General features: G+C 49.2%; 1 protein-coding gene across 5 annotated transcripts; it reads left to right on the forward strand.

The window, feature by feature from the left end:
• Positions 1-263: 263 nt before the first annotated feature.
• Positions 264-17054, forward strand: nisch (nischarin). Of its 5 annotated transcripts, none has more exons than XM_060068758.1 (29): positions 264-686; positions 1028-1111; positions 1454-1639; positions 1786-1834; positions 2608-2765; positions 2938-3033; positions 3509-3604; positions 4091-4252; positions 4692-4760; positions 5268-5453; positions 6592-6720; positions 7163-7279; positions 7357-7462; positions 7994-8070; positions 8308-8399; positions 8592-8802; positions 8848-8954; positions 9587-9900; positions 9984-10183; positions 10636-11054; positions 11483-11646; positions 12331-12361; positions 12492-12627; positions 13054-13204; positions 13362-13481; positions 14065-14226; positions 14758-14909; positions 15162-15337; positions 15946-17054. In XM_060068758.1, the coding sequence occupies exons 1-29, from the start codon at positions 609-611 to the stop codon at positions 16262-16264; spliced, it is 4347 nt and encodes a 1448-aa protein (XP_059924741.1). In that variant the 5' UTR covers positions 264-608; the 3' UTR covers positions 16265-17054. The 5 variants fall into 5 exon arrangements, 3 of the variants coding, with proteins under 3 accessions (XP_059924741.1, XP_059924742.1, XP_059924744.1); XM_060068759.1 differs by having other exon boundaries at positions 8860-8954; XM_060068761.1 differs by having other exon boundaries at positions 8863-8954.
• The last annotated feature ends 1040 nt before the right edge of the window (positions 17055-18094 follow it).

Genomic DNA, 18094 nt, shown 5'->3' on the forward strand with positions numbered 1-18094 from the left:
AATGTATTGCTCGGCAAACTATAAACAGGATTATAATCCACATTATGAAAACGGAACGACGGATAACTGACCGAAACAATATGTACACAATATTCTAGAGATTATGTCATTGTTGTTTCAGGAAACTATCAAATATTCATTTTAGCATATAAATTCATCCCACTTTTTCTTCAAAAAATTGGTTTATCTATCGGTTATAAATCGATTATAAAAATACTCCATATAGTAGCGATGTCGTGTCAATAAAGTTTGGAGACGTTTGAATAAGTCAGCGGCTGATCGCATCACAACAAAGATGGCTGCAGAGGAGATGGAACCCACAACCTCCTAGAGCAGGAGCCCACCTCAAACTAATCCAACGTTAAACAACGAAACGAACCCTAGCGGGTATTGGCAGGGAGACTAGAGGAGCTAGCGGAGGAGATCGAGGAGGTGTTGGGAGGAGATCAAGAAGATCGAAGAGGAGCAGGGAGGACATCGGAGAGGTGTCGGGAGGAGAACGAGGAGGAGCAGGGAGGAAATCGAGGTCAAGGAGGTGTTGGGAGGAGATCGAGGAGGTGCTGGACAGCAGATCGAGGAAGTGGTACTGGGAGGAGACCGAGGGGCAGATGGAGGCGGCCGGAGCGTCCGAGGAGCGGAGGAGGAGCGTTTGTATCCTGGGCTCGGAGCTGGTGGAGAACTACACCGTAATTACATCACCATAACATCCATCACTATAACATCCATGTTATCGCATGCATTCACATGACAGCAGCGCATGCGCAGGGGAGACGCGGACGGGCTGTCTCTGGTGTCTCCTTACTTTCTCTTGACTTTAAATGTGCTTATTAAGCTGTTATCTACTCGCCCCTATAAGGACACGGTGTCCCAGACGATAACGAGACACGTATCCCTTTCTGTATCAGCAGCAGCCCATAATCATAAATATGACACATGACATTATTAATAATTTCTTTGAATATATTAAAATGATGTATATTATCTCTGAGGCTGAAGAGCAACCGGTGACCGTACTGTGTATGTCCAGGTGTACGTCATCCAGGTGACCGACGGGGCGCACCGGTGGACCGTCAAACACCGCTACAGCGACTTCCACGAGCTGCACGAGAAGGTACATATGCATACACTATATCCTCTCTGTAATAATATACATCCATCTGCTATGTTGTATGTTGGATAAATAACAAACTATAGATCATATTATAGACTATGTATAATTATATTATAGTGGAACCACTTCCACTTAAACTAAGTTCCAGCGCCCCCTAGCGGTGGTATGATGGGGTTTCTGGTTCACATGCACTGGGAATGCCGGGTTATAACCTGGTGACCATGGTAACCACAAGGACTCTAGCAGTATGACTGTTGGCTCCCCTTAGCAGCAGTATGACTGTTAGCTCCCCTTAGCCCAGCAGCAGTATTATTTATGCATGATGGTGTCTCTGTGTTGCAGCTGAGTGCTGATTGGCAGGTGGACAAGCAGCTCCTCCCCCCTAAGAAGATGCTGGGGAAGAACTCTCCGGGCCTGGTGGAGAGGAGGAGGAGGGAGCTTGAGGTCTACCTGCAGACGCTCTTCCTGCGCCTCCTCAGCTCCGCCACGCCCCCCCCCCTCGCCTCCTTCCTGCACTTTGACCTCTATGTAAGACGTCTGTCTGTCTGTCTGTCTGTCTGTCTGTGTGATGAAGGACAGCTACATGTTATGGGTCACAGTTCACAACGTCTACCAGGTACTTACCTCCTGTCTGTCTGTCTACCCGTCTGTCTGCCTGTCTGTCTGTCTGTCAGGAGAGGAGTGGGGTCGCAGCGGCGTTGGCTGAGGCGCTGTTTCACAGAGGTAGGCTTCCTGTTGACCTTTAACCTCCCGCCATAGTCAAAGTCTCTCTACTTGTCTGACTACCTGTCTGTCTCTCTACTTGTTGTGTCTACATGTCTCTCTCTGCCTGTCTGTCTCTATCTGTCTACACTTCTCTCTCTACCTGTCTCTGTGCTAACTGTAAGCCTCTTTACCTGTCTCTGTGCTAACTGTAAACCTCTCTACCTGTCTCTGTGCTAACTGTAAACCTCTCTACCTGTCTGTGTGCTAACTGTAAACCTCTCTACCTGTCTGTGTGCTAACTGTAAACCTCTTTACCTGTCTGTGTGCTAACTGTTAACCTCTCTACCTGTCTTTGTGCTAACTGTAAACCTCTCTACCTGTCTGTGTGCTAACTGTTAACCTCTCTACCTGTCTGTGTGCTAACTGTTAACCTCTCTACCTGTCTGTGTGCTAACTGTTAACCTCTCTACCTGTCTGTGTGCTAACTGTTAACCTCTCTACCTGTCTGTGTGCTAACTGTTAACCTCTCTACCTGTCTGTGTGCTAACTGTTAACCTCTTTACCTGTCTGTGTGCTAACTGTAAACCTCTTTACCTGTCTGTGTGCTAACTGTTAACCTCTTTACCTGTCTGTGTGCTAACTGTTAACCTCTCTACCTGTCTGTGTGCTAACTGTAAACCTCTCTACCTGTCCCTCTACCTGTCTGTGTTCTAACTTTCAATCTCTCTACCTGTCCGTCTACATGTCTGTGTGCTTACTGTCTGCCTCTCTCCACCTGTCTGTGTCTCCAGGTGAGGACCTGCTGGCGGGGGGTCAGGTGTACTGCCTGCGTCCGCTCCAGCTGCACTCGGTCTGGGAGCAGCTGCACCTGTCCACCCCCAGCGGACCGGAGCTCCACACACACCTGGCCCACATCCTGGACTTCACCTGCAGGCTGCGCTACCTCAAGGTACTCACCTGGATCTACATCTATATAAAGAGATAGATATATATCTGGGTCTGTCTATAGATTTAGATATCTGCACATCTAAAACTAAATCTTACCTACAGCATCTTTAAATTTGTAGTAATAATAATGTCAAGCAGATTTTTTTAATTTTGGTGTGGTGTGATTGGTCCAGATCCAGGGAACGCAGGGACCAATAGGAACCAGCAACATCCAGGAGAGTAGCTTGACCTTTGACCTGTCCATCTTCAAATCACTGCTGCATGCAGAGGTTAGTTTGACCTCTGGCCTGCTTACTCTATGACGGGTGATGTGTGATTGACATGGTTCATTTGTTATTGACAGGTGATGTGTGATTGACAGTATTAACATGATTGACAGGTGATGTGTGATTAACAGTATAAACGTGACTGACAGGTGATGTGTGAGATAGACAATACTTAAGTGACTGACAGATGATATATGCTTGAGTTTTAACGTGACTGACAGGTGATGCGTGATTGACAGTATTAACGTGACTGTCAGGTGATGTGTGATTGACAGTATAAATGTGATTGACAGGTGATTGACGTGTGATGTATGATTGACAGGTGATCACTGATGTGTGATTGACAGTATAAACATGATTGTCAGGTGATGTGTGATGACAGCATTAGCGTATGATTGAAAGGTGATTTGTGATTGACAGTACTACTGTGTGAATGACAGGTGATGTGTGATTAAAAGTGTAACCGTGTGATTGACAGGTGAGTGAGTGCTCCTCCCAGCAGATCCAGGGTCTCCCCAGCCTCCGAAGGACCCTGGTCACCTGCAGCGTCCACCACACCACCCCCTCAATGATGGTACGGCCCGGGCGGGGTCACAGCGGGACGATGATGATGAGGATGATGATGATGATGATGATGATGATGATGATGATGATGATGATGATGATGATGATGTCATAGTTATGGCCTGTAACCTAGGGCTGGGCGATTAATCGAATTTTGATTTCAATTTTAGCGTCCAACGATCACAAAACTAATATAATCGAGTTTTCGATTATTATTATTATTTTTTTTTTTTCACAGAACAGCTGGATAAATATCGGTACATTATTTCAGATTTGGATATTTTCTATCAGATCATTTTGCGAAATATAAAAGTTCTCAGTTACATAGTGTTTTTTGGGAGAGACATGCTGAATAAATGCGTCATGTTTTCAACCTCAAAAATAATCGTTTCAATGATCGTGATTTCAATATTGACCAAAGTAATCGTGATTATGATTTTTTTCCATAATCGAGCAGCCCTACTGTAACCAGATGATGTCACATGATGTGTTGTAGGCCATCCTGGCTCCGGAGGCCAGTGAGTTTCCCCAGTGGGAGGCGGAGTCAGCAGAAGGGGCGGGGCCTGGGTCACATGTGACGGCCGTTATTCCTCTGTGGAGCAAACTGACCACCCTGGACTTAAGCCACAACACCATCACAGAGATAGACGCCTCCGTGGTGAGTACCTAACTACCACTAACTACCACCCTACTAACTAACTAACACAACACCATCACAGAGATAGACGCCTCCATGGTGACTACCTAACTACCACTGACTACTACCACCACCACCCTACTAACTATCCCAACACCATTACAGAGATAGAAGCCTCTGTGGTGAGTACCTAGCATAACTACAACTAACTACCACAACCACCCTAGCAACAACCAGAACTACAGCTAACTATACCACTACTACCCTTCTAGCTATCAAAACTAAAACTAACTATACCACTACCACCATACCAGCTACCATAACTACAACTAACTAAACCATTACCAGCCTAGTAACTACCATAACTATAACTAACTATACCACACTATAACACTGTGTATAACACTGTACACAACCCTGACTAGTTGGCCTTGGTGGTTCTGTTTTCCGTGCCCTACAGAAACTGGTTCCAGAAGTGGAGTTTCTGGACTTGAGTCACAACCAGCTGCAGTCAGTAGACCACCTCCAGGTAACCAGCTAGTGTTAATAAACCAGTTAACATAGCAGTGAAACCAGGTCAGTTATCAGATTTAACCAGTTAACATAGCAGTGAAATCAGGTCATTTACCAGATAAACCAGTTCATAGAGCAGTGAAACAGGTCATTTACCAGATAAACCAGTTAATATAGCAAATAAATCGGGTCATTTACCAGATAAACCAGTTCATAGAGCAGTGAAACAGGTCTTTTACCAGATAAACCAGTTAATATAGCAAATAAATCGGGTCATTTACCAGATAAACCAGTTCATAGAGCAGTGAAACAGGTCTTTTACCAGATAAACCAGTTAATATAGCAGATAAATCAGGTCATTTACCAGATAAACCAGTTCATAGAGCAGTGAAATCAGGTCTTTTACCAGATAAACCAGTTAATATAGCAGATAAATCAGGTCATTTACCCGATAAACCAGTTAATATACCAGATAAACCAGTGACTACACCAGTAACGGGTTGGTTTGTGTGTTTGTTTCCAGTACCTGTACAACCTGATCCACCTGGACCTGTCCTACAACTCCCTGGAGGTCCTCCAGTCGGCCCACACCCGCCTGGGGAACATCCAGACCCTCAACCTGGCCGGCAACCGCCTGGAGACGCTTTCTGGCCTCAACAAGCTGTACTCCCTGGTCAACCTGGACCTCAGCCACAACCTGATAGCACAGGTTAGCACGCTAACGCTACTCCCTGGTCAACCTGGACCTCAGCCACAACCTGATAGCACAGGTTAGCATGCTAACGCTACTCCCTGGTCAACCTGGACCTCAGCCACAACCTGATAGCACAGGTTAGCATGCTAACGCTACTCCCTGGTCAACCTGGACCTCAGCCACAACCTGATAGCACAGGTTAGCATGCTAACAATGCTAAAGCTGCTCCCTGGTCAACCTGGACCTCAGCCACAACCTGATAGCACAGGTTAGCATGCTAACGCTACTCCCTGGTCAACCTGGACCTCAGCCACAACCTGATAGCACAGGTTAGCATGCTAACGCTACTCCCTGGTCAACCTGGACCTCAGCCACAACCTGATAGCACAGGTTAGCATGCTAACGCTACTCCCTGGTCAACCTGGACCTCAGCCACAACCTGATAGCACAGGTTAGCACGCTAACGCTACTCCCTGGTCAACTGGACCTCAGCCACAACCTGATAGCACAGGTTAGCATGCTAACGCTACTCCCTGGTCAACTGGACCTCAGCCACAACCTGATAGCACAGGTTAGCACGCTAACGCTACTCCCTGGTCAACTGGACCTCAGCCACAACCTGATAGCACAGGTTAGCACGCTAACGCTACTCCCTGGTCAACTGGACCTCAGCCACAACCTGATAGCACAGGTTAGCACGCTAACGCTACTCCCTGGTCAACTGGACCTCAGCCACAACCTGATAGCACAGGTTAGCATGCTAACGCTACTCCCTGGTCAACCTGGACCTCAGCCACAACCTGATAGCACAGGTTAGCACGCTAACGCTACTCCCTGGTCAACTGGACCTCAGCCACAACCTGATAGCACAGGTTAGCATGCTAACAATGCTAAAGCTGCTCCCTGGTCAACCTGGACCTCAGCCCCAACCTGATAGCGTAGGTTAGATAGATATGAATACCGAAAGTGGAATAAGCAACAGGCACTGCTGTGTGGTTGTCATTAAGGAATCACCCATTGTGCAAAACTGTATTTTTAAGTGTGTGTGTGTGTGTGTGTGTGTGTGTGTGTGTGTGTGTGTGTGTGTGTGTGTGTGTGTGTGTGTGTGTGTGTGTGTGTGTGTGTGTGTGTGTGTGTGTGTGTGTGTGTGTAGCTGCAGGAGGTGCGCAGTGTAGCGGGCCTACCGTGTCTGGAGAGGCTGTCGCTGACCCACAACCCCCTCTGCTGCTCCCCGGACTACCGCACCCGGACCCTGGCTCTGTTCTGGGACCGTGCCGCAGAGGTACAGCCCTGCCTCCTCACTCCATACCTCCTCACCCCCTACCTCCTAACTCCCTACCTCCTCACTCCCAAATCCTCAAACCCTACATCCTCACTCCATACCTACTCATGCACTACCTCCTCACTCCCTACCTCCTCACTCCCTACCTCCTCGCGCCCTACTTCCTCACTCCCTACTTCCTCACTCCCTACCTCCTCACTCCCTACCTCCATACCCTACCTCCTCACTCCCTACCTCCTCAAACGCTACCTCCTCACTCCCTACCTCCTCATCCCCGACCTCCTCACTCCCTACCTCCTTCCTCCTCACACCCTTCCTCCTCACACCTTACCTCCTTCCTCCTCACACCCTTCCTCCTCACACCCTACCTCCTTCCTCCCCCTACCCTCTCTCCCTCCCCTCTCCTTTCCCTGTTGTTAAGTTGCTCTTCACCTGTGTTCAGGTGTGCCTGGACGGCGCGGCCCCCTCTCAGCAGGAGGTGGACACGGTGGAGGTGCTGAAGGCCATCCAGAAGGCCAAGGAAACCAAAGACAAACTCCACAGCGGCGGAGACAAGAGGGTAGGTCCCCCTCAGACGCCACCTCCTTCTGCTGCTGCTCCTACCCCTCTCTCACCGCTCCTCCTTCTCCTCCTCAGGTGGCGGGAGAGCCCAGCCTGTCTCCTTTATCTGCGGCTCCTCCAGTCGTCTCCTCCTCCCCCTCCTCTCCCCCCTCTCTCCAGAAGGCCTACTGTTCTAGCCAAGGTAACGATGTATGTACCTCTTCCTACGGCTAACAGTATTCTTCTTATGGCCTACAGCATCCTTCATATGGCTAACAGTATTCTTCCTACCACACTGTTCTTATGTCTAACAGTACTCTTCTTATGTCTAACAGTACTCTTCTTATGGCTAACAGTACCCTTCCTACCACATTGTTCTTATAGCTAACAGTACCTCTCTTATGGCTAACAGTACCCTTCCTACCACACTGTTTTTATGGCTAACAGTACTCTTCTTAGGCTAACAGTACTCATCTTCTTAAGGCTAACAGTACACTTCTTAAGGCTTACAGTACTCCTTCTTAAGGCTTACACTTACAGTACTCTTCTTAGCACACTGTTCTTATGACTAAGTAAGCTTCAGCTTTGTGTGTTGATGAGCTGATGATGATGAAATGTATTGCTGCATCACACTACACGACATGGCTGTTGAATCATTGCGTAGTTCTTCTGTGTGATGAAAGAACCCCAGCCAGCGCCGCCAAGACACAGTTGCTTCATGTTTCCTGTTTAGAAGTGAGGAGCAGAGAAGAAGAAGTAGTTTGCCCCCGCCTCGTCTGCCCCGATGCCTCCTCCCTCCTCCCCTCACAGGTGGGTGACGCAAGCTATTAGCTATTAGCTGTTAGCTGTTAGCTGTTAGCTGTTAGCGGTTCATGGTTAGCATAGCTTTCATACTTTAGAGTTCTGATGTGGTTCATGCGTACATGGCCGGTACACCGTACCCAGTAACGGTCCGCAGACTTTGCTTGTCATAGTCCAGCCATACATTTCCTCCATCTTTTAATTCAATCCATCAGTCTCATGCTGATTGGCTCTCCTTCCACCCAGATCCCGCCCTCTGCTGTCTGTCCGTCTCCCCTCGCGTCCAATCCCTCGGCTCCGTGCTGCAGTCCTGGAGGCGGAGCTACAGATGCAGCCAGGTGGGGGACGTTGATAGTACACCTATCGTGTGTGTGTGTGTGTGTGTGTGTGTGTGTGTGTGTGTGTGTGTGTGTGTGTGTGTGTGTGTGTGTGTGTGTGTGTGTGTGTGTGTGTGTGTGTGTGTGTGTGTGTGTGTGTGTGTGTGTGTGATAATAATAATAATGGTGTTTACGGTTCCTCCTCTCTGACAGAAGTCCTCAACCTGAAGACGCCTCCAGTAGCTCCTCCCTCTCCCTCTCCCCCCACCTCTTCTCCCTCCCCTCCCCTCTCCTCTGCCTCTCCTCCCCCCTCCTCTCCCTCTCCTCCAACAAAGACTTCATTACCCAGCTGTCCCTCTGCCTGGCCTTGGCCTTGAGCCAGCAGGAGGAGCAGCAGGAGGTGGAGGAGGAGGTGGTGCAGGAGGTGCAGCAAGAGGAGGTGCAGCAAGAGGAGGTGCAGCAAGAGGAGGTGCAGCAAGAGGAGGTGCAGCAAGAGGAGGTGCAGCAAGAGGAGGTGCAGGGGGAGCTGACATCTGAGCACAGAGATGTTGTGTTGCCTCCTGCTGGGTGCCCCAGGTAACCAATCAGAAACAGTCTTACTCGAGTGGACTAGTTAACGAGTGAAGTCTTGCCAGACTTCACTCGTTAACTAGTTGGGTCAAGTTTTATAGTCGGGTGTGGTTAGCTTGACGTAACGAGCTCCCTAGACTAGTTAGGTCAACTAACGTAGTTAAGTAAGTTCAACTAGTTAACTGTCACTCACAGTCCACTGAAGTTTAATATAAGGTAAGTTAGTTTGGGACCAGGTCTAGGTAAACCAATTCTAGCCAGACCAGTTCTAGTTAAACCAGGTCTAGTTAGACCAGTTCTGGTTAGACCAGCTCTGGTTGGACCAGGTTAGTAGCGGGAGCTCCTAACCCGGTCTCCTTGGATGAGGTGTTCTCCTCGAGGAAGGCTCCTGATTGGATGAGCTGTTCTCCCCCTTGAGGAAGGCTCCTGATTGGATGAGCTGTTCTCCTCCTTGAGGAAGGCTCCTGATTGGATGAGGTGTTCTCCTCCTTGAGGAAGGCTCCTGATTGGATGAGCTGTACTCCTCCTTGAGGAAGGCTCCTGATTGGATGAGCTGTTTTCCTTGAGGAAGGCTCCTGATTGGATGAGCTGTTCTCCTTGAGGAAGGCTCCTGATTGGATGAGGTGTTCCCCTCCCAGGTCCAGCCCCTGCTCCAGGGACGGGTACTTTGAGATGGGTCTGGGGGAGTCCTGCTCCCCCCTGAGCCCCGCGGAGACGCAGCCCAGAGCCAGAGACGTGAGGTGGTGCTTCTGGGTGGAGGTGGAGGAGGAGGAGAAGGGGAAGAAGGAGGAGGAGGAGGAGAAGGGGAAGAAGGAGGAGGTGAACGAGGAGAAGGAGGAGGAGGAGGAGCGGAAGGAGATGCAGCAGAAGGTGGGGTGCCTGGTGTTCACTGACCAGCACCTGGGTCTCTTCTCCTTGTCAGCTGACAGCCACTGGGCCAATCACAACGCAGGTACAAACACGGTCCGACATGCACAGGCCCACGTAACCATGGAAACCCAGCAGGAAGTCACCGCGCCTCTCCCTTCGTTCCAGACCAGGAGGCGCGCCCCGGCGCGGAGGAGCTGGTGTCCGGTCTGCAGAAGGAGTTCCTGCTGCCCTACGAGGAGGTGGTGTTCTCCTCCCTGCTCCCGGAGCCATGGGTCACCCTGGGGGTCCGGTCCGGACCCACCCAGCTCTGGTTCATCTGCCCCGCCCCCCAGGACACGCCCCTCTCAGCCCTCATCCAGGCCAAGGTAGACCCAAACCTAGACTGAGTTAGCCCTGCCCGTTCTGCCGGTCTGGAGAAGAGCGATACATTTCTTTCTGCTTCCGATACGCTTTTGTGGGAGCCAATCACAAAGCTGGCTTTTCCCCCTGCCGCGCTATTGGCCGGTTTAACATAATGACGACAGGGAAGCGACGGAAAGCAGACTATTGCGTACAGAGTCATTTGAACTTGAATCTACGATTGAGCTTGGTCTGGCAATAGCCAAGGTAGACCCAACCCTACTATAGGCCTAAAGTGTGTGTGTGTGTGTGTGTGTGTGTGTGTGTGTGTGTGTGTGTGTGTGTGTGTGTGTGTGTGTGTGTGTGTGTGTGTGTGTGTGTGTGTGTGTGTGTGTGTGTGTGTGATCGTGTGTGTTTGACTAGGTGTTTGTGTGTGTGTGTTTATGGTTTGGATTCTAAACTGGTCTCTGCCCTACAGCTTCCCGTCAGCCCTGAGGTGCCGCCACTCACTACCCAGAATCCTCAGCTGCTGTGGTCGCTCCTCAGCCCCTGGGAGCAGCAGGAGGTGCGCGGAGGAGGGTACCTCGCCCACCTGCTCCTCCCTGCCTCTGGCTCCTCCCCCTGCCCCGCCCCCCTCCTGACAGACATCCTGAACCAGGGGGAGGCTCCCTCCAGGACCCCCGCCCTCCTCTTCCTCACCCCCCGACACCTGTGTGTGGTGAAGGTGGACTTCAGCGCTCTGGCGGCCCAGACGAGGAGCAGCACCTCCTCGTCCTCCTCGTCCTCCTCCTCCTCGTCCTCCTCCTCCTCCTCCTGGAGCAGGGTGACCCGGGTACCTCTGGGCGCCGTGGTCCTCCTGCCTCGACACCGCCCGGACGGACCCCGACACAAACACAGGTCCCTGCAGAGGATGACTGGTGCACGGCGGGGGGGGGCGTCTGGGTAGTGACTGGTTGGTTGACTGTGGACTTGTTGGTCAACTGGTTGAGTAGTTGACTGGTTGGTTGATTGGTTGACTGGTTGGTCGACTGTTGACTTGTTGGTCAACTGGTTGGTTGGTTGGCTGACTGGTTGGTTGATTGAGTGGTTGACTGGTTGGTTGACTGGTTGGTTGATTGGTTGAGTGGTGGATTGGTTGGTTCGTTAAGTGCTTTGACTTGTTGGTTGACTGTTGTTGGTCAACTGGTTGAGTGGTTGACTGGTTTGTTGACAGGTGACTGATTGGTTGAGTGGTGGCTGGTGGGTTGACTGTTGATGTGTGGGTTGACTGGTTGACTGGCTGGTTATTGTTAAGCTGTAACCAGTGTACCCACTGTGTGCTTCAGGGCTGGCCATGTGGTGGAGGTGGTGCTGGGCGGCTGGAGGCTGGGCATGGTGTTCCCTCTAGCCCAAGACAGGCTCTCCTTCCTGGGGGAGCTGGGAGCCAGGACAGCCACTCTGGAGGGTCTGAGGACCCTGGCTCTGGTCAGACCCCCCGCACTGCAGCCAGGTACCAGTAATACACTAAACTACACTATACTACACTATACTACAGAATACTACACAATACTACACAAACTACACTATACAATACTACACTACACAATACTACACAAACTACACTATACAATACTATACTATACTACAGAATGCTACACTACACTATACTACACCTATACTACACAATACTACACGATACTATACTACAGAATACTACACTATACTATACTACACAATAATACACTATACTATACTAGACAATACTACACTATACTACAGAATGCTACACTACACAATACTACACCACACTAGACTACTACACTATACAATACTACAGTATACTACACAATGCTACACCACACTAGACTATACTACACTATACTATACTAGACAGTACTACACTATACTATACTACAGTATACTACAGAATACTACACTATACTTTACTACAGAAAACTACACTACACTATACTATACTATGCTACAACTACACTATACTAAAGAATACTACACTATACTACACCTAAACTATACTACAGAATGCTACACTATACTACACAATACTACACTATACTAAAGAATACTACACTATACTGCACCTAAACTATACTACAGAATACTTAACTACACTACACGATACGAAAGAATACTAACCTACACTGCACTGCAACTTAACTCCTGGTTCTCCGTCCAGACGCTGCCCAGACCGCTGTGGACCGTCCCAGGTGAGCCCCCCCCACCCCCCCCCCCACCCCCTTTCTTCAAAACAAGCCGCCATCTTACCATCTTACTGGAGCATGTGCGGTCATGGAGAGCCATAACTGAGCCCCTTGCCCCCCCCCCCCTCCCCGCCAGCTCTGAGCTCCAGAGGCTGTCGGAGGAGAACCAGCCCCCAGCCCACCTGCTCGCCGGCCTCTCCCCAGGACAGGCGCTCCTGGCTGGGCTACCTGGCCCGGCGCTGCAGGCGCTCTTCAAGAGCTGCATAGCTCAGGTGGGTTCCCATAGCAACACCTCAGATCGCTTGATCAAATCGGCTGTACATTAATATAGATGTAGAACTCGAGATATATATATATATATGTATATATATATATATATATATATATATATATATAGATAGATAGATACATGTATCTAATCCTGGGGAGCAAATCAGCAACTAGTATAATCCTGGGGAGCCAATCAGCAACTAGTATAATCCTGGGGAGCCAATCAGCAACAAGTATAATCCTGGGGAGCCAATCAGCCGGTGACCTCCAGCGGCAGCTCGCTGCACAGCGCCTATATATATTTATATATAGATACATAGATATGTATATATAGATATTGATATTTATAGATCGCCACGCTGTTCTCTAGTCCAGGATATTTAATGCATATCCCACCCAATACGTTATGTGTTTGTGTGTATTTACAGTGGGAAGGTGAGGAGGTGAGACAGGTTTTATGGCTGTCTGTTATCTTCTACATATCTCCGGAGACTGAGGTCACTTCCTGTCTGCTGCTGTCCAACAAAGCCATCTACTTCCTTTTGGAAGACTCTGCCTCCTCGCTTAGCCTTTCGTCTGGTGAGATGCGGCTCTCTGATTGGTCTAAACCACACATGTTTGATCGCATGATCACAGGTACATTCTTAAAAGTTCGGGAATAAAATGTCGGCCTTTCTGTCTCCTCCCTACTCGTCTGTCTCTCTCTCTGCCCGCCCATCTCTCTCTTTCTCTTTAGAATGGGACATAGCGGACCAGAGTGACCCGGAGCTGTGTCTGTGTGTCTGTGTGTCCATCAGCCTGTCCGACCTGCTGTCCGTCAACGTGGGCCTGTTCGACCAGTACTTCCGCCTCATAGGTCAGCATGTTCTGAAAAATCCATGCGCAAGTTTCATTCAAACGCTTGTTTGAATGCACCGATCCATAAAAACACAACTCTGCCAAAATGGCCGCAGTGATACAACTAGAAGGCCTCAGATATAATTAGACAGATTCAAGTGTGTGCGTGTGTGTGTGTGTGTGGGTGTGTGTGTGTGTGTGTGTGTCGTGCGACAATATCACTGCATCATCATTAGTATCACAATCTGACTCATATCCCTAACTACCTGTGTGTGTGTGTGTGTGTGTGTGTGTGTGTGTGTGTGTGTGTGTGTGTGTGTGTGTGTGTGTGTGTGTGTGTGTGTGTGTGTGTGTGTGTCTCTGATGTGTGTGTGTGTGTGTCTCTGATGTGTGTGTGTGTGTGTGTGTGTGTGTCTCTGATGTGTGTGTGTGTGTGTGTGTCTCTGATGTGTGTGTGTGTGTGTTTCTGATGTGTGTGTGTGTGTGTGTGTGTGTGTGTGTGTGTGTGTGTGTGTGTCTCATGTGTGTGTGTGTGTGTGTCTCATGTGTGTGTGTGTCTCTGATGTGTGTGTGTGTGTGTGTGTATGTGTGTGTGTGTGTAGGAGGCAGTGCGTGCCAGGTGGTGTGTTGTGTGAGCAGGGACAGCTACGGGACGTCCTGCTTCCTGAAGGAGCTGATGTCAGCCCTCAGCCTGGACCGGACCCGGCCGGACCCGGAGCCGGCGGAGCAGGACTTCTACACCCAGTTCACCAGCACCACCTCAGGTACACCACCCAGTTCACCAGCACCACCCAGTTCACCAGCACCACCTCAGGTACACCACCCAGTTCACCAGCACCACCCAGTTCACCAGCACCACCTCAGGTAAACCACCCAGTTCACCAGCACCACCCAGTTCACCAGCACCACCCAGTTCACCAGCACCACCTCAGGTAAACCACCCAGTTCACCAGCACCACCTCAGGTAAACCACCCAGTTCACCAGCACCACCCAGTTCACCAGCACCACCCAGTTCACCAGCACCACCTCAGGTAAACCACCCAGTTCACCACCCCCCGGTCTGGATCCCGATCAGCAGGTCTTGGTTGATTTCCTGGGTTCCACTCATGTTCCCCCAACATGGCGATACGGATCCTAGTCAGTAGTAGTAGTAGTAGTAGTAGCTTGGACGACGGACCAAGAAACACACAACTGGACCCTGGTGGAGACGATCCATGGTGCCTTCAAAACAGACGTATATTTCTTGTCTGAAAGCCCCCTCAGACCGGACTGGACGGTGTGTCTCCCCCTGCAGGTAAAATGCAGAACTACGAGCTGGTCCACAGCAGCAGGGTGAGGTTCATCTACCCCAACGAGGACGAGATGGGCGACCTGACCTTCATAGTAGCCGACCGGAAGAGCCCCGCCTCCTCGTTCAACATACTGCTCTACCTCTTGGTGTTCCAGGTCTGGCTTCCTGCTAACTCTTGACAAACTTCCTGTTAACTCTCAAACACTTCCTGTTACCTCTGAAACACTTCCTGTTACCTCTGATACACCGCCTGTTAACTCTCACACATTTCCTGCTAACTCTGATACACTTCCTGTAAACGGACACACTTCCTGTTTACTCTGACATGCTTCCTGTTTACTCTGACATACTTCCTGTTTACCCTGACATACTTCCTGTTTACTTGGATAATTTTTTCTTCTGTACAGGTCCAGGTTTCAGATCTTCCAGAAAGAACAGGCCACGCCTATCAAGACCATGGCTCCACCCCCGCGCCGTGGCTCCACCCCCGGACCCTGGTTCTGACCGCCTCCCACATCTTCCTATTGGACGAGGACTATGTCAGTTATCCCCTGCCTGACTTCGCCAAGGAACCGCCCTGCAGGTCAGACCTTGACTAGCTCTCTAACGCCAACAACCAATCACATAAAAGATTAGAAAACAACAATAATATTTATAATATATTTATACTTGGCAAACCTTTATTTTACAAGGCAAGTAATGTATAAATAATATAATAATATTGTCCATCCCAGAGCACTAAAGTATTTGGTAATATTTATTATAATATTTCTAGTATAGAATATATATAATGTTGAATAATGATAATATTAAATTTAATAATACTATTATGCTGTCCAACACTGAGCGCTGTGTGGTGTAAAATAATAATTATAATAATATTTAATATAATAATGATATTTAATAAAATAATAATAATAATAATATACTATTACTACTACTACTACTGCTACTAATGTTTAATATAATAATGATATTAAATAGTATAATACTATCAACCAGGGAGCGCTACCATGTGTTATATAATATGAATATTTAAAATAATAATAATAATGTTTTATATGATGATATTTAATGTACATTACTGTCCACCAGGGAGCGCTACCAGGTGTAATATATTATGAATATTTAATATAATAATAATAATAATGTTTAATATAATGGTATTTAATATATATAACCGTCCACCAGGGAGCGCTACCAGGTGCGCGAGGCCCGCAGGATACGGGACGTGGAGCGGGTGTTGCTGGGGTACCAGACGTACCCCCAGGCCCTGACCCTGGTCCTGGACGAGCTGCCCGGACCCGACCTGCTTCCCCCGCTCCACGTGGACCACTTCAGCCGGGGGGAGGGGCCTAGCCCCGGGGGCGGGGCCGGGGGCGGGGCCCAGGAGGTCACATGGTGTATCTTCGTGCCGGCGGCCGACAGCCGGGAGCGTCTGGTGGCACTTCTGGCCCGCCAGTGGGAGGCGCTGTGCAGCCGCGAGCTGCCGCTGGAGCTCACCGGCTGATTGGCTCCCCAGGATTATACTAGTTCCTGATTGGCTCCCCAGGATTATACTGGCTGATGATTGGCTCACAGGATTTTACTGGCTGCCCATTGGTTCCCCAGGATTCTACTGACTGCGCATTGGTTCCCCAGGATTCTACTGGCTGTTCATTGGTTCCCCAGGATTCTACTGACTGCGCATTGGTTCCCCAGGATTCTACTGGCTGTTCATTGGTTCCCCAGGATTCTACTGACTGCGCATTGGTTCCCCAGGATTCTACTGGCTGTTCATTGGTTCCCCAGGATTCTACTGGCTGTTCATTGGTTCCCCAGGATTCTACTGGCTGTTCATTGGTTCACCAGGATTCTACTGGCTGTTCATTGGTTCCCCAGTATTCTACTGGCTGTTCATTGGTTCACCAGGATTCTACTGGCTGTTCATTGGTTCACCAGGATTTGACTGGCTGCTCACTGGCTGTGGGGCTGTGTCTCAACATTGATTGGCTGTGTCGAGCTGTGGCCGTGAGCTTAAACAATGGATCGACGATGAAAGCGGCCCTGATTGACAGCTGCACGAGCCAACAGAATCTGCAGAAGACAGAAAGACGGACTGTGTTTTTAACTTGGACTTATTCTGAAACGTAACCAGTGCGTGTGTCTGTGTGTGCAACTTTCATAAAATAATGGTCTTAAGGAATATTACTGTGGATACAAAATAATTTGTTATTATTAATATTATTGTTTACAATGTGGATTTCCAGCCCAACGATGATTTTTTAACTTATTTTATAATAAATTATCAGTTAACTGGTGTTGGTGTCTTTGGTATTTTATTCAGTGTCTATTAAGCCGGCATTTTCTGATGTTAAGGGTTTAACTTTATTCAATCAGACTTGAACTGGTCAGCTCCCAGTATAACCAGCAGAAGACACTCTACTGGTTATACTGCCAGTACAACCATTAGTGAGTGTCTTACATCCAGTCTAACCTGTCACACCAATGCAACCAGTATACCCAGTATCAACCAGTATATTTTGCAGCGTGGGTCTCAAAACGTTTAAACGTATATCTGCTCAAACCAGTCGCACCAACCAGCAAAAACCAATATAAACCAGTCCGACCTAGAACCTGTTTATCGTGGGTGTCTGACATGTATAAGCAGAATAACCAGTGCAAACCAGTCTAAACCAGGAGAAATTGTATAAATCGGTCAACAAGAAGAACGACAACATCTTACCAGTTTTAACCAGTCTTGCACCAGTTTCAACCAGTCTTCCCCGTAGAACCAGTATAATGCGTGGTCTGCGTTTCTTTGAATCCCCCACTGCCAGCAGAACACATTGCTGCTCTTTCTCCAAAACAGGAAACCACTTCCTGTTTGCTTCCTGTTTGCCCTGCAAGGCTTCCTGTCCTGGGAGATTGAACAGACAAACGGAGTGGGCTGTCAGCAAAATCGCTCTGACCTCCCATTGGATCCCTCCTGGCCTCGTCAGCCAATTGAAGGCTGCTTCCCCCTGGATCTGCTGTGTCAGCCTGGGATCGTCCAGAGACAGAGAGGGCAATAGCAAGGCACTTATACTCCAGGGTGAAAGGTGCTAATCCCTGTGTTAGTTCAGTGTAGAGCAAGGCACTACCTCTCCGGGGGTTAACTCAAGTTATCCTTTATTGTCCCTTTTTGGGGGGGGGCGATTCTTTCTCTGCTTCTGACCCATCCGGGAGCCAGTGAACACATCCACACCGGCCCACCCGGAGCACTGGGCCGCCGCAGTGCGGCACAGGTGCGGGTTTCAGGTGCATTGCCCGAGGGCACCTTATCTGTGGATGACGACATAGGAGGGTGCTGCACAACTCC

Source organism: Gadus macrocephalus, chromosome 13, assembly GCF_031168955.1.
Source record: "Gadus macrocephalus chromosome 13, ASM3116895v1".
NCBI lineage: Eukaryota > Metazoa > Chordata > Actinopteri > Gadiformes > Gadidae > Gadus > Gadus macrocephalus.

Coding starts and splice junctions, on each gene's coding strand:
- nisch (XM_060068758.1), top strand. CDS start 609: ATGGAGGCGGCCGGAGCGTCCGAGGAGCGGAGGAGGAGCGTTTGTATC. Junction 3,605..4,090: donor ACACCACCCCCTCAATGATG/GTACGGCCCGGG, acceptor GATGTGTTGTAG/GCCATCCTGGCTCCGGAGGC. Junction 4,253..4,691: donor CAGAGATAGACGCCTCCGTG/GTGAGTACCTAA, acceptor CGTGCCCTACAG/AAACTGGTTCCAGAAGTGGA.